The sequence below is a fragment of the Esox lucius genome, chromosome 5 (assembly GCF_011004845.1).
Source record: "Esox lucius isolate fEsoLuc1 chromosome 5, fEsoLuc1.pri, whole genome shotgun sequence".
Classification (NCBI taxonomy): Eukaryota; Metazoa; Chordata; class Actinopteri; order Esociformes; family Esocidae; genus Esox; species Esox lucius.
In genome coordinates, this window is record NC_047573.1 from 7,200,404 (window position 1) to 7,216,617 (window position 16,214).

Here is a 16,214-nt window from a genome sequence, read left to right on the forward strand (position 1 = left end):
TTGGTGCTACATGATCTGTACTCTGTTCCTATGGGACTAACCCTAAAGCTACAGCCTATGTATAAATGAATAACCTGTATTGATCCAATGGAAGTCAACCGTTTAAGTATTACAGTAAATGGACATGGTCTATCCAAAAAATCATTAGGCCTTTGTCAGCCTTTTTACCTTTTTTTTTGCCGGCCCGCATAAGCGGAGCCGGCTAAGAAGAGCGAATGTCTCTTACAGACTGACTACCCCTTGTTAATTAACGTAGTGGTTATAGATGTGGTCTTGTGAACTATAGGTCTCGGTTTCGTATCGCAGGGGAAGCGAAGTACGCATTGTGAGTTATTCCGTATTGACGAAAACTTTGCTGGTTAAAACCAAAACCTGAAATTGTATAGCTTATATTGCGACTGTTTCTGGCATGGAAAAGTTCATCTTCGGTCTCGCTCGCAATTGCTCAATTCTTATGATTATTCCTAAGTAGTTAGTTGATACAAGTAAGCCTATTACTGGATAATAAGCTGCTCAAACGGCCAGTGGCAAAAGCTAACAACTCATAGACGCTATTTATGGTGGAGGTAAACTTAATAAGAAACGTTAGTCAGATTAACACAATGTTCAGTAGGGTTTAGAAACTGGTGAAATGCGTAATGCTATGGCGTTATGGTTAAAGACCGAGCCTCTCACGTGGAAGGCTCAAGTTCAAATCTATTGTGAACAACAACGTTTATTTATTTTATTTCCACGATCCTCTTGTCGTTTCACTTGATGAAAAAGTTAGTTATCATCACCTTTCTTGATAGTTATTGTATCAGTGTCATTAACTTATGAAAGAAAAAAATTACGTTATTATGCCCTGAAATGAAATCGCTTTGGCAGACTCGCTAGCAATTGCTCAAGTCCTATGACTATTCTAGTAAGTTAGTAGATACTGGTGAAGCCTATTACTGGGTAATAAGCTGTTAAAATGTCCAGTGGCAAACAAGGATTTGTTCAGGATAGAGGCTAAACTAACGCGTTGAACGTAGAGTTCTGGTGTAGTGTTTAGGGACAGAGCCTTTCACGTGGGCGACCCGGGTTCGAATCTCAACAGGGCAATACTTTCTATTGCAGTCCGGCTTAACTAGTCTTGCCTGGTTTCTTGTTTTTTAACTTGCCAGCTAGGGGATTCAATCTAACCATTTTGGTTTCTGGCCAGATGCTCTATATCTCCCTACATCACTTGAAAATATTTCGTTTTGTTCATGTGTCCGTGGTGGTAGCTGAAAGCTTTTCCCCTTTTGTAGGTACATGCGGCTGTACGGGAGAAAGTTCAGCAAGGAGGACCATGTGCTGTTCATCAAGCTGCTGTACGAGCTCATCACCATGGACAAGCTGGAGATCAGTATGATGCAGGGCTTGGCCCGGCTGCTTATCAATCTCCTTAAGTAAGACCACCTCATCCACAAACGCCACATATTTGGACCATTGACAATGTCTTCTTGCTCTGTTGAGTGGTTATGTCATTGCTTTGCAAGGAACTCAGGTGTTGGTCGTTTCAAAGGTTGATGTACATCATTTACCCATCCCTGTCAAATTAAAGCTAATTCAGGTGAGGCTGACATGGTAACAATTAGCTGACTTCAGTCCCGCTTTCTCAATTTCTAATAGGAAAAGAGAGCTGCTTTCGCGGGAGGACCTAGAGCTGCCTTGGAGACCATTATACGAACTGCAGGAGCGAATTCTGTACTCCAAGACAGAACACCTGGGCCTCAACTGGTTCCCTAAGTATGCCCCTCTTGTCTTCTACCTGCATGGTTGAAAACACACTGAACTGAGTTATTCTTCTGGTGTTGGTCGGGGATTTGTTGGTTCTCCCTAATGCAGTTTAACCTTCGACCCCTTCCCTGCTTAATGCATGTCTTACCGGCGCAGATTTTCCCGGCTATCTCTGCCCACTGTTGTGAGCTAGGCACATTTCTGAAAGTGGTTAAATCTGTACCACCACATACCCCAACACATCCCGAGGTGGCAGATAGCCGGACACCCCCCCTCCCTTTCTCTTCCACCCTTTTTCTCCCAGCAAGCAGTGCGAGGTGCTCTTGTATGGTGCTATGGGAACATTGTGAGTCATAACAAAGCCTTGCTAGCACATACCAATGACTGACTCTGCCCAAGGGAAGCAAAGCTGCCATGTTGTACTGATGCTTGCCCCTTATTTTGAAAAAAAAAAAACAGAAAACGTGCATTGATGCTGCTGCAGGACAAAAAAAGGTGTTTTAATTTTTTTGGATGTATTCAGTTGATATTGAAATGGATTGGCTTTTCTTAGTGTGAATCTGAATGTGTTTTTATGCCTTTGTCTCCTTTCACATTCAGTTCCCTACGGCCTCGCGCTTCCTCTAAACACGTAATGATAAAATTGTTTCAGAGGTGGTAAGGACAACACTTCTCTTGTGTTTTATTTTTTTTATTTCATCCTTTCATTGAGGCACTCTTGTTTTTACTTTTATATGTTGCATGTTGAAATCCAAAAAGCACACTGGACAACACCACGCAGCTTGTTTGACATAACCACAAATCAACCCGAAGCCCAAAAAAAAATAAAAAATACAATGTTATCATTTGACCCATATTGGAGACTGTCGCACTGCAGCTAACTGGATTCTGTCCCCTTTGTCCCCCTTCCCATGTCTTTGTCAAGTCCATGTTGAATGGTGGTTTCTCCCACTCTCCAGTCGGCACTGGACATTTTGCGCCAGAACCCACAAGTAGCCTGGCACATTCGGTAGTCAACTTGTCCTAAATAGCCATAATGAACATAATCCTTGTTGAAAGTGCCCCTGGGTCTGGAAACGTTTCCAGTCTGTCCTGAGTCACGGACAGTGAGGATGTTCACAGTATGCCGTTTCCTTGCATGCACCTGTGCTCTCTTGCGCTGTGAAAACGTTGCCAGATGTTTGAGTGTCACAGAAAGGGCTGTAAGAAGCGCGTGTTGTCCCTCCCACACGTGTGCGCTGACATTAGATGGGGATGATGATCGTGAAACGTTTTGCCCCTGTTCAAGCTCTGAAGGTCACTGGGTTCTGTGTTCTCCTGGTTTGAGTTCCAGGTCGTTGGTAATTTGACTCTCGTTCAGCTGTTTCGGTCATGCTGTGTTGGATTGAACTGCATGGGTTTGTTGATTTTGGTATCTGTCTAGCCTAGATCTGCCCTGCCTCCCGAGCATGGCATTTGGTAACTGCTCCCCACAAATGTAAAAGCCCTGGGCTGGTATTGCTGTTGGCGTGAACTGGCGCAGGGGAAGCAGACCTGTTCCTGGGACAAACACAGCTAATTGATCTGTCCAGTAAATTCGACACACCTGTTTATCCAGAGTGATTAAATAAAAAAGGAAGAGTGTCTACAGCCCACCAGGAACATGTCGGCCCCCAGTTGATCTGGAGACAGTTTCCATGTTGGGGAAGTGAACCAGTGCACATTTAGGGGGGAGAATGAAGATATTAAGCTGTTGGTAGGCACCCAAACTCACTCCCGCCCCCGAGACTTCGCCCTTTGTCTATTGAATTAATGCACCTCAATCGGGTTGATTAAAAACAGGCACAGAGCTTAGAGCACGGTCAAATGGGATTGAGGGGCAGGTTAGAACACTGAGTGTGCGTGTTTGAGTGGTGGGAGAGCCAGGCTTTTAAAGTTTGTCGCCTCTTGGGGTTTGAGCTCATCGCCTTCTGGAGTATGTCCCCGCTAGGTGTCTGCACACATCCATGTGACAGTGAAATGAGTGACTGGGGTCTGACCTTCTCAAGCCGCAGCCAGCAATATTGTTATGTAGCCCTGGTATCCGCGTTGTGTTGTATTGTTTAGGAGGCAAACCAGATCTACATGGCGTTGTCCAGTAACAAACGGTCACGTCAGTTTTCTATTGCAAACCTTTTTCTCTTTTTCACACTAACGATGACCACCCAGGTCTGTTACTGTTCCGTCAGGTTAATTACAAAAATAGCCTCAGGACAACAGGAGGACGACCGTCACTACACTGGCACGGTTCCCCGGGTCAAGGTCGGCGTTGGTGAAGGCGTTAACGGCCGGCCGCACATCCCTCGAACCCCGCTCGTCTCTCAAAGCACAATGAACGGCGGCGCTCTGATGCTCGTGAGATGAACTCGATGCGGATGTTAATTAGTGACCGTTCTGAATGTGTGCTGCCTTTTGCACTGTTGGCCGACGAGTGTCCGAGGCAAAGGTAGAACGCCCCATGAATAGCCTGGCCAGTCTGCTCGGGTCAGTCACCGTTGGTCCGTTGCTGGGCTGTCCTTCTGTTTGTCCCTGTAGTCTTCTCGCCGTGCCATGGCAGCGTCTCGTCTGCAATGTCTCCTGCTGTGTGTACCTGCGCGTTCGGTGACCCTCGCGTTGAGTCCTTACATGCACCTTGAGAGGACAGGCGCCGGCGCCCTTCCCACTACGCCCCACCTCTACCACCTCCTTAGGACCTTTGCCGAGTTGTTGTGTCGCGCCTGCATGCAGCCGACGTGGGCCTGAGGGCTTTGGTGTGTTCAGTGTGCTCTTTGTTTGATTAACAGTCACCTCAGACACCTCTTTCTGCTCCAATGTCTCACCCATCCGTCCCCCTCTCTCTCTGCCCTCCCCCTCTCTCTGTTCCCAGCACGGTGGAGAACGTGCTGAAGACCCTGGTGAAATGCTGCAGACCGTAAGTATGCCCTGAAATGCTGTGGTGTTGTCTGAAATGCTGTGGTGTTTTGGTGTTGTCTGAAATGCTGTGGTGTTTTGGTGTTGTCTGAAATGCTGTGGTGTTTTGGTGTTGTCTGAAATGCTGTGGTGTTTTGGTGTTGTCTGAAATGCTGTGGTGTTTTGGTGTTGTCTGAAATGCTGTGGTGTTTTGGTGTTGTCTGAAATAATGTGGTGTTTAGGTGTTGTCTGAAATGTTATGTCTTGGTCAGAACGGGTCTCTCTTCAATATGAGATTCATCTCCACGGGACAGCTTGTATAAATAAAGGTTACATAAAAAAAGACGTATTCAGTTGCTTGATTCATGTTTCCCATGGTGTTTAGATACTGGTGTTGAACTCAACCACATTGGGACTGTTACTGGAGTGGATATTGCGTGTCTTTATGCGTGGTTGCATACACGTACTGTAAGCAGTTCTGGCTCACTTTAGGGCCTAGAGGACAGATTTAGATGAGAGAATGGGTCTAAATGAGACAGATCGGGTCCGATCTATCTGTGTAGGACTTAAGCCTAGGCCTTACGATCTATTCATTTAGGTCTGTCTAGTTCCATTACTGGATGTTAGGCATAGCTAGTTTCTGCAGCCGGTTGACTGTTTTTCTACCATACTACCGAAAACGACCGAAAACTCAAATTGGTTTCGCCACCGAGTCCATTTCTGGTCGTGTTTACAGAGGGCTACATGAAGTTTTGTGGGTGTAGTTAACAAAGTGTGGCTATTACAGCATAGTCTAGGCCTCTGAACGGAACCAGCTCATAGGCAAACTAATGCGGTGAGGTTCTGGGACTGATTCCTGTATGTCTGCACATGTAAATGGTATTGGTTCTGCTCTGTAGCCCAGAAAGAGTTGTGCTAGTGCAGCTTAGAGGGAACATTGCTTGTAACAGACGCGTGTGTCTGCGTGCGTGTGTGTGTCTGCGTGCGTCTGCGTGCGTGCGACCACACGCTAGATTGTCCAGCAGATCAGTAACTCAGTCTGTGCCTCAGTAGCTACAGTATGACCCCGAGACTGGTTGATAATCCTGTTAGCCAGTCTAATTCTGGCCTGTGTGAGAGTTTCCTGTGACTGTGAAGAGCGAGGTAGAGAGTGTGTTCTTCAGGAGTACTCAACAGAAGAGCGGCAAGGCGTTAAGACGTTTGATGAGGATCGGTGGTAGCTGCAAAGCTGTGGTAAAGGATATGAGAGAGGATATTATGATCGTTATGAAAACTGTTTTGGATCAAAACATTACACACAAATTGTAAGGTCGGGAATCAGTTGGAGCATGGTTGGTCATCTCTGCCCGATAAGCCATGACGATGTTCGCAGAGGCGTTGTTTCTGGGAAGGCGCTGCCTTCTGTGAATATGGGTGTTTCAAGAGCATTCCCCAGCTCATAAAATAAATGTTCTCGTGTCCCTTCTGGGTGTTGATCTCAGACCAGAGCACAAATGCATGGTATGCAGATACATCCAGCATATTGTAGAACCGGACTAAAGGCCGGGCTTCGGTCATGTCTAGCACCACCCTCATGCCCTGGTTCTTCTCAGGGCTAGCACCACCCTCATGCCCTGGTTCTTCTCAGGGCTAGCACCACCCTCATGCCCTGGTTCTTCTCAGGGCTAGCACCACCCTCATGCCCTGGTTCTTCTCAGGGCTAGCACCACCCTCATGCCCTGGTTCTTCTCAGGGCTAGCACCACCCTCATGCCCTGGTTCTTCTCAGGGCTAGCACCACCCTCATGCCCTGGTTCTTCTCAGGGCTAGCACCACCCTCATGCCCTGGTTCTTCTCAGGGCTAGCACCACCCTCATGCCCTGGTTCTTCTCAGGGCTAGCACCACCCTCATGCCCTGGTTCTTCTCAGGGCTAGCACCACCCTCAGGCCCTGGTTCTTCTCAGGGCTAACACCACCCTCAGGCCCTGGTTCTTCTCAGGGCTAGCACCAGCTAACTTTCCAGGGTAGATCTGCATATTCCAAGCATAACTACTTTTTGCATCAGATGCCTCCCATGTTTGTATTCCTTATTTAGAAGGCTTGTTAGGCATACATTGTGAAAAAAGGACAACGACCCCTGAAAGGGTCTGGCCGTTCGACAACAGTGACTTCCTGTCAAGGATTGTAGAGAAAGGGCAAGCGCTCCACCCACTTGTCCCACACATCTCAAATGGCACCAAGTATGTCTCTCACATAACCTGCTGGTCATGTGTCCAGTGGCGTTTTTGTATGTAAAAAAGGCTGGATGATAAATATGCTTTCACTCGGACAACGGTCACCAAGGCTGAGGGCTCACTTGAAGAGAGAGGTGGCACAGCGGTTCTTCTTCTGGGCAAACGTTTCGATGACTTAGGGAATTAAGTCATGTAGCTGCTGAATCAGCTGGCTTTCGATGGACAACCTGGCCAATGCGTTGAGTTGCGGATGTCCCATGGTATTGCAAGGGACGGTTTTTACCCTCTTCAAGGTGGAAAAGTTCCTCTCTGGTGTCGTCATAGGTGCTATGATAATTTTCAGAAGAGTGACTGTCTCAGCAAAAGCCTCCTCTAGGTTCTCATTATGGATCTTAACAGAGACGGGGGCCGTCTTACCAGTGTGAAGCTCGGTGTGGCAGTACAGAGTGGTCAGCTCAGACTTCAATGTAGCTCACATGTAGGGAATGACAGGACATTGTGGGAAGAGCGAGCTGTCAACCAGCTTGGCGGCGATAAGATGGTCACTTTGTGAAAACCTCTGCTCCACCTGGGAGATGACTGTGTCGTCGGCCTGGCTCGTCTGTTCCATTGTGAACCGGTGGCAGCCCATCAGTTTGCTTCTGCATATTCTGGACATTCTCCTTGAAACGGGTGAGCGCACTGCTAATCCCAGATGCATCGATGCTCAGTTTTTGCAGTGTTGTATAAAACATCAACTTCTGCATATGTCCTCCATACACAGGAGCAGCGCAGCTTGGTTTTCCCCAACTGCATTGACAGTTCTACTTTTAAAGTTCCGTCGTACAGCGGGTGGCCTTGGCTCAGGGCGCCAGAGAAAAAGGTGGCAAAAGCAGTTAAATCTGCAAAAAAACACCTTCAGGATGCTCATCCTTGCTGAACAAAGTTGCTGCAAGCTCAGGTTCAGCTGGTGAGCATAGCAGTGAACAAACTGGGCATGTGGGTATGTCTCTTTCATTAGCGTCTGTACCCCTTGGACGTTTCCACTCATCACAGCTGCACCATCATAAGTCTCAGCGATCAGCTTTTCTCCCAGCTTCAGTGGTTCCAGCACACCCTTGATGCTATTAGAGAGGCTGAGTCCAGTTTTATCTTTGACTTCCACAAACTCCAAAAACCTCTCTGTCACTGTATTGTCAGGCATCATGTATTGCAAAACAACCACCATTTGTGATTTACTGGAGACATCAGTTGTCTCATCTGCCTGTATGGCAACAAATTATGTTTAGTCCACTTGCTTGGCTATCTCCTCTATGTACATGTCATCCACAGTCTAACAGTTTGTTTTGTACAGTGCTAGATGTCCCTTTTGAAGATGGGCTGAGCGTCATAGTGCCTGTGAAGTCTCGAATCGCCCTCACACACAGTCTCGAAAATGCATCTGAATATTCCAGGATTTAGGGATTTCACCGACTCGTCGTGCCCCCGCAGTGCGGTTTCACATCTTCCACACAGTTTAATACATGTTATGATCTGACTGAGAACGTACCTGTTTTCCTCCACCTGTTTGTTATGGAGCGCCTGTATGCACTGTCAACTTGGGCTGTGACTTTTACCCTTCAAAGTAAGCCCCATTTCGCAGCATTGTCCAGATGACTTCAGCTGCTCTCATGTTTTGCAATCCTCTCAGAAAGATGTTTCAAATCTTTGTAACCCGTCCTCAACCAAGTACCATTTCCACCAAATAGCAGACATGGAAAACAGAAGAGTGCCTTCTTTTGTATGCTAACCACAATTTCTTAAAAAAAAAAACACATGTTAAACCTGCGGTTATATTTACCAGCAGTTTGAGTGATGAAAATATCCTGTGGCTGTACCAAGTCGTTTTTCTTTGTTTCTCCTCCAAATTAAGGGTTTCAAACCAGTGCTCGAATATAAAATCCACTTTATTAATTTTCTCACGTTATCTGGCATTTGTGAAGCTAACAAGCTAGCTAAGACAATCTACCCTCCTCGCTCTTCTTGCCGACTAATGATGGCGACAGACAGACAGTCAATCAGGTCTGAAATACGATATGACGCTGTAGTGGGGCTACCGGCTGTCAGCCACACTTGGCATCTAATTCGTGTGATCTACATAGATCACACTAACATTTTGAGCATGCATATTCATATTTTCACACATACAATGTACATTGCATTGTGAGAGAGGGGCTAGCCCCACATTCACGCTTAGCCTATGGCCTACTACTGTCAACTTGAATTGGCAGAATGCAGTCTGAAGCAGCAAGACAGGGACCAATGAACATGAAATAAAAAGATTTTAAAACCTTAAGAAGAGCTGATTCAGTGCTATAGTGTGCCCTAAAACCTGACTGGAATTCATCCAGAATATGATTTTCATTTAAAAAGGAGAAAATCTGGGATAGGAATGGCAATTTTGAAATGGGATTGAAATTATTAAGGACAGTTAAATCAAGATTTGTTTTTTTAATAAGGGGTTGGACCACTGTATGTTTAAAACATGACGGGACAGTGCCATTGATGAGGCAGCTATTTATTATGGACAATATACTGGGACCAATAGTGTCCAGCACTTCTTTAAAAAGGCGTGAGGGAACTGTGTCCTGGGGGCAAGTAGTAGGCTTCATGTGTGAGACTATTTCTATCACGTGAAAGAGATACAGGTTCAAACTTGCCCTTGAAACTGTTCAGTTTGGTCGCCTTTGGTTTCATATGTTCATAAACACAATGTTGAGGAGAGGAATGTGCGTTGGGCAATATTTTACTATCGATATCATTTGTGTTATTGTTCGAATAGCTTTTGGTTAATCGAAATTAATGTATTTAAAAACTACCGTTACAACAAGAGCGCTACTACATAACATGTGTAGGAGTGGGTGTCGTTCTCATGTAACATCGGCTCAATGGCCGTCCGTATAAGAAAAGAGCGAACGCGCTTAGGGAGGAACCCGTGTGGTTGACACATAAAACTCGGCTACAGAACTAGAAGACAATATGTATCTAGACATAACATTCAGTTAATTGGATGGAAGAGTCTAGAGAAGCTAGTCAGCTAAGCTAGCCTGCTCTTTGCATAACTCACCGTTTTCTGCACTCAAACGTCTTTCGATTCCACAGCAGAACTTTACGTAGCGTTTTGTTGCCAGACATTTTTCCGGACAAGGCTTAACATCCAGCCAGTAGTCGGAAAGGCCTTTTTTTGGATCTATAGGTAGCTTCATTCTTCCCCAGTATTCAGTATTTAATTCTGGGTGTACAAAATGTACATTGGTTTTGCTTCAATCCATAATTGAACAACCAAGTAAACATGTGAACAGGGTCAAACACAAATACAGGCATCATGCTTATAAACAAGTAGTTAGTGTATAACCCAGATATTAACAAATAGGATTTTGTATAAATAATGTTTTTGTTTGTTTTTCTGTCAAAATTGCAGAGGTCATGAAGCATTTCAGGATGATAGAGAAGTTTCAGCCACGTTGGAGACATTTAAGTGGATTTTTCCTATTCTTATGTAGTGAATTCCCACTTGACTACGAACACAGGCGTGGCTATGCTGAACATGTGTAGGGAAGTTCACTCATTAGCCAGTGGGTCCCTCAGAATTGGCACTTCAAGACCAAACCGTGTAAATCATATCAGGTTGAAAAGTGGATTTCTGCTGGTGCCGGGCCCTCATTGTGTAAGATGTAGTGGTGGGTTTGTTTGGCTGCTAACGCAGTAGTGGTGACAATAGAAGTTCTGTTCTAAGGAATCTATTTCTGTCTGCCAGCCAGCAGTCCGTGCCAATGCCCTCTAGGCTTTTGTGCAATATTTTTTCATGGCGTGTCCCTGTGGAATGATGTATGGTTGGTTAGGCCTGATTAATTATGAAATGGTAAATTCATTATTTGTGCATAACTCTGCAGTTATTTAAAGGGATCAACAGTTGAAACAGTTACAAAATGTACCCCCGTCCCTCATTCCGTGAAAAGCTGATGTATGGTCCTCACGAAATACCACAGTTATCCAAAAGTGCCAACACTTAGGTCAGGGATAACAGCAATTGTATTAATTTCAGATGAAAATGGAAATGTTGTGTTGGACTTCACAACCAACTTTAGGCCTGTTTTTCACCTCGTTCTCCAGGTATTTCCCAGACTCGGCCACCCAGGAGATGCTGGAGGAGTGGCGTCCTCTGCTCTGTCCGTTTGATGTGACCATGCAGAAAGCGATAGGATACTTTGAGCTCTTCCTTCCCACCACACTGCCCCCACAGCTGCACCACAAGGGTTTCAAGTGAGAACCTGCAAGCCCCTCTCCCAACCCCTCGTCATGTTCTGTAGTGTCTTTCCCCAAGTTCCCAGTTGTAGAACGCCCCACCCGCCCCGTTTTGTGGTTACAGGAATGTTCTGAGAATTATTCAACCTTAAAACGTCGTAAAAGTGTATATGACCGTTGTAGAGAACAGATGGATGTTTTATTATAATTTTTTTTCATCTGTGTGAAGGATGCTTTAGTGTGTTTCTCTGCATTTTTAACAGGTTATGGTTTGATGAGCTCGTCAGCTTGTGGGTGGCCGTACAGAACCTTCCGGGCTGGGAGGTGGTAAGTTTCACAGCGTGTGTGCGTGTGTGTGTGTGTGTGTGGGGGGGGGGGGGGTTAACATGGTCTTGTGATAATAATAATCATTAACAGAATGTTTTAATAATGTTTTAACCTATTAACCCCTAGGGCCCTCTCTCTATGTTTCAATAGTGTTTTAACCTATTAGCCCCTAGGGCCCTCTCTCTGTTTAAGCTTTAAGATCTGTTTGTGCTGTCTTAACATGGTGGCAAAAACGGATTTAAAATAGGATATTGTAGTACCTCCTTCTGGCTACTGAGAGAGAACATTTTTAACCATCTGCTAGCTTTTCCTCAAGTGTTCTCTGTTCCTTTACAGCATCTTGTCAACCTGTTTGCTCGCTTGGCCAATGACAACATTGGCTACATTGACTGGGACCCTTATATACCCAAGGTGAGGAAAGCCGTGGTTAGCTGTGCCTTCATCTCACCAACTCCACACCATCAGTTTCCCCCCCGCCACTCCTACTTCCACTTAGTTTAAGCACTGTGATCCTGCTTAAACCCATCCAGAACAACACTGATTGGTCAGGGCGATCGCGGAGTTCCAATGAGCTGGTTGGCACCGCCTGAGCGTGTTGCTGAAACCTTACTCCTGACAATTTAACCTGCGACCTTATTTGCTGTTGTCCGCCAAATAGGAGACCAGACTAGACTAGGCAGTCATTGAAAGGGCTGCCTGTTGGTGACGACAACCAATGTGTAATTTTCCACTGTTTGTCATGTCTTTATGGCTTTTTTAAGAATGTCCAGATGGATCCAAATGGATTCCAGTGCTTTTATTTGTGTCGCGACAGATCCCAGCCCTACGACTGATGCTGTCCTCAACTTTCCAACTGTTCACAGCTGTCCTGTTGGCCCGCACGGTCGTGTTGTACATTTAATGCAGATTTCCTGCAGTTCTGTAGACTTTGGGCAATATTACGTGAAACAGAGAGTTGTAGTTCAGGCTGTTCATGGCACCTGAGGCTGGCCCCCTGTTCAGAATGGCAATATCCAAAGGCATTGTACATATGTGCTTATGCCAATATACCTTCTTTTATTTATTATGTGAGTAGCCACAGTAATTTTTTTAATGAATTCCTGTGGTCAAAATTAGGATACAGTCTTCAGTGCAGCATGGGTTCCACTCTTAGCAATCAACTATTACAGCATAGTCTGTCCTCGCTGATTCTCATCTAACCCCCCCCCCCCCCCCCCCCCCCCCCCAAATAAATCTAAATACCCCCCCCCCCCCAAAAAAAAAACGACGGTCAATACCAACTATTCTTTGTCCTCATGCTTATTTCTGCTTTTTAACTCCAGATCTTCACCAGGATTCTGCGCAGCCTCAATCTCCCAGTGGGCACCTGCCAGATGCTGGTCCCCAGGTATCTGACCAATGCCTACGACGTGGGTCACGTCGTCCTCTGGGTCTCCGCCTTGCTGGTCAGTCATCGCCCGTTCACCGACCGTGTTACCCATTACAAATACTTGGATATTCCCCAACATTTGGACATAACGAGTAAACATACAGAATGTAACAGGTACAACACGGTGAGCTCCTGCCCCCAACAGCTTTGTGTCCGTCTTGAAGTGGCTAAGTGTCTGTTGCGTCTGTGCCTGCAGGGGGGTCCCAGTAAGCAAGCCCAGGCGCAGCTCCGCGGGCTCTTCAACAGCATCACGTCTTTCTTCCATCCATCCAACCACGGGCGCTGGCTGGTGAGTTGCCGTCGCACCGATGTCCTGAGAAACCTTTTTGTGGCTGTCTACCCTGGCAATCTCCCGCTGCGGTCACAGGCCCTTGGTAGCACAGGCACCCCTGTATACTCAGAGTGTGTGGCTCTGCCTCCAGCCCAGAAGCTTCCCTTGGCCTGGTAACAGTTTCCTCTCCCGGCCAAGGATTTGTCCACATACCGCCATATAAATAAGAACCCCGATGACGCGTGAGGGAGGGGCGGCGGGCAGCCAGCCATGCTGTAAAAGGTGGGCCAGATATTAGGGCACATGCCATTCTGCTCTAGGAACCGCTCCCCTCCTTCCGTCATCAGATCGGATCCCCAGGCATCCAGATAGTCACACACCAGGCCTTATTTCTGGCAGAGGGTCACAGGCCTGGGTTTACAAATACATAAAAAAATACTGGACCCAGGCTCCGTCGAGCTGGCATGTTGCTGTGGAACCAATGAAATGGTCACAAGTTCACCACCTCTTCATCTGGCACGTTAGTCAGGCTAACGCAATCTCTCAAGGTGTTTTCCATAGTTAAAATACTGTTTGAACCCAGGCCTGGGACAGTTGTTTGTGACTGTCCGTTCTGTTGGAGGAAAACCCCAGCGTCTTGTGGGATCTTGTGATGCCTTCTCAAATGTTGTAATAACCATAATAATAATGGGGGGGGGGGGGGGGGGGGGTCAAACGATTTCAAAAGTTAATCATCTGTGGTTAGTTTTTTTTTTTCTTTTGAAAGCATCATGTTTAGTCACAGGCATGCTGTTGTTTGATGGTAAGGGATAGAAACGCTAAATTATCATTAACAGAATGTTTTCATAATGTTTTAACCTATTAACCCCTAGTGCCCTCTATCTATGTTTTAAGTGTTTTAACCTATTAATGCCTAGTGCCCTGTATCTGTAATGGGTTCCCAAAACAACTAAAACCCTAAGTCCACTTGTCAGCCCACTGAATGTCAGCCATGTACACTGTATTATGACCTTTACCTGATTATAATAGTCCTACAAATGAATACCAATTCTTACATATCTCTGATTGTCTCTAATTAAATATTAGCATTGCATTTCATGTGTGCTGTGTACACATGGGAGTCGTCACAGGAAGCTCCTTATCTGAGAAGTTCGAAATAGGATTTAGCAGTTTTCAAAGCTTCTTGTTCTTTATGATGTTTGGATATGGCCTTGGCTATACCCTTGGGCCTCGTAAGACGTTTTTCATTTAAAAAGTCGTTAGTTACCAGGAATGTAACTCCAGTTATATGAGTGGAGCGGAGCCCCCTAGAGGGGCTTTAGCTCCTAGTGGTTTACCTTGGCCACGACCGTACTGAAAACTCATTATGCAAGATGCGACAGCCAATCAGGGCGCGCCTGCCCCTATATAGGACCCGTGAGCCCAGAGAATTCCCTCCCGAGATTATTCAGCATAACTTGTGGGACGGCAGAGCAACAGGTCTAGGGGGCTCCACGCCTGTCATATAACCAGAGTTACATTCCCAGTAACTAACGTTATATGTCATGGAGCTCTGCTCCCTAGAGGGGCTTTAGCTCCTAGTGGTTCACGGCAGAGCGAGCGAGCCAAAGATGTACTCCCTGCTGGAACACCAGTAAGCTCGCAGTGTCCAGTAAAAACCTTCCTCAAAAACCCCAAGACGAAAATCCCCGACAGCTGACAAGGTCAGAAAGGGATGATCGAATGCGTAATGATGGAACCCCCCTTAGTGTAAGCCCATCCACTCTGATCCCGTGGAAAAGGGCAGAGGAGGCAGCAACACCCCGCGTGGTGTGTGCATGGAGACCCTCCAGAATAACAGAACCAGACGCCCCATAGGCCAAAGTGATGCAGTCACAAAGCCGGTGGGATAGACGCTGCTTGTAAAGCGGACGACCCAACTGGAAATCCGAATAGCAAATAAACAGCTGAGGAGTCAGTCTGATAGACCTGGTGCGCTCTACGTAAAGGGCGAGAGCGCGCACAGACATTGAAGCCTCTTGTCCCCCTCACGGACGTGCGGAGGAGGGAAGAAGGCCTGTAAGTCGATAGTCCTCGACCGAAAATCACTTTCGATAACCTTAGATACGAAGGAAGGATTAGGTCTCAGTGTAGCGCAACCTAAGTCCTCTCTGATAGCCAGGCCCCCCGGGCGCACCGAGAGCGCGCAGAGATCACTCACTCGCTTAGCAGAGCACAGTGCGATAAGCAAGGCCGTCTTAAGGGAGAGCAACTTGAGAGAACACTGCTGTAAGGGCTCGAACAGTGGGACCTTGTGCGCAAGAGAGCAAGGTCCCACTGTGGAGCGCCCAGTCTGGCCGCCGGGCACAGGCGGTGCGTACCCAAAAGAAAACGGCGAAGGAGAGGGTGGCAGGAAACCGTGTTTCCAGCAAAACCCTCATGATACGCAGAGATGGCCAATGCATATCTGCGGATGGTCAAAGGAGACCTATCTATATTAAAGAGATACTGCAGAAATGACAATCTCCTCTACAGGACAACACGAAGGGTCAGAGGACCTGTGGAGCGCAGGAGACCTGATACCCCCTCCCCATGGCGATTGATGTACGCGACCGTGGCCCGGTTGTCTGAGCGAATCAGGACATTGCGGCCCTCGACTAGGTCTGAGAAATGCGTCAGCACCAACAAAACTGTGTTCAGTTCCAGCAGGTTGATGTGGCGAGGGCCGGGAGGCCACACGCCCCCAACAGCCTGACCCAGGCACATACCTCCCCATCCGTGGAGAGAGGCGTCTGTGAAAACGTGAAGGCACTCTGACACCCTGCCCAGCGGAGCGCCCTGAGTGGTCCCTCCAATAGTCCAGATCCCCTTGTAGGCGAGCTGGCTGAGACAAAGTCCGGTTTCCATAAAGTACCGGGTCGACCCGCTGGCGAGCGAACCAGGACTGTAGGCTGCCCTCGTGCAGTAAGCCCAGGGGGACTACTTTGTGCGCTGTGGCCATCATACCCAGCAGGGACATGACTGCCTGAACCAGGCACCTGCAGGGCCAATTCCAGGGACGATGCTAGAATCAGGAGGTT

The 16,214-nt window shown here is 47.0% G+C and overlaps 1 protein-coding gene across 6 annotated transcripts in view; it reads left to right on the top strand.

The window, feature by feature from the left end:
* The window catches only part of psme4a (proteasome activator subunit 4a), a 43,044-nt gene that overhangs the window by 3,369 nt on the left and 23,461 nt on the right, over window positions 1-16,214 (top strand). For 2 of the 6 annotated variants that reach the window (XM_034292278.1, XM_034292279.1), the window contains exons 2-9: window positions 1,275-1,415; window positions 1,639-1,755; window positions 2,347-2,403; window positions 4,631-4,675; window positions 10,997-11,146; window positions 11,392-11,455; window positions 11,792-11,866; window positions 12,778-13,173. In XM_034292278.1, the coding sequence (XP_034148169.1) occupies window positions 1,275-1,415; window positions 1,639-1,755; window positions 2,347-2,403; window positions 4,631-4,675; window positions 10,997-11,146; window positions 11,392-11,455; window positions 11,792-11,866; window positions 12,778-13,173 (1,045 nt within the window). The other 4 variants (XM_034292281.1, XM_029119989.2, XM_034292280.1 and 1 more) reach the window with 4 other exon arrangements.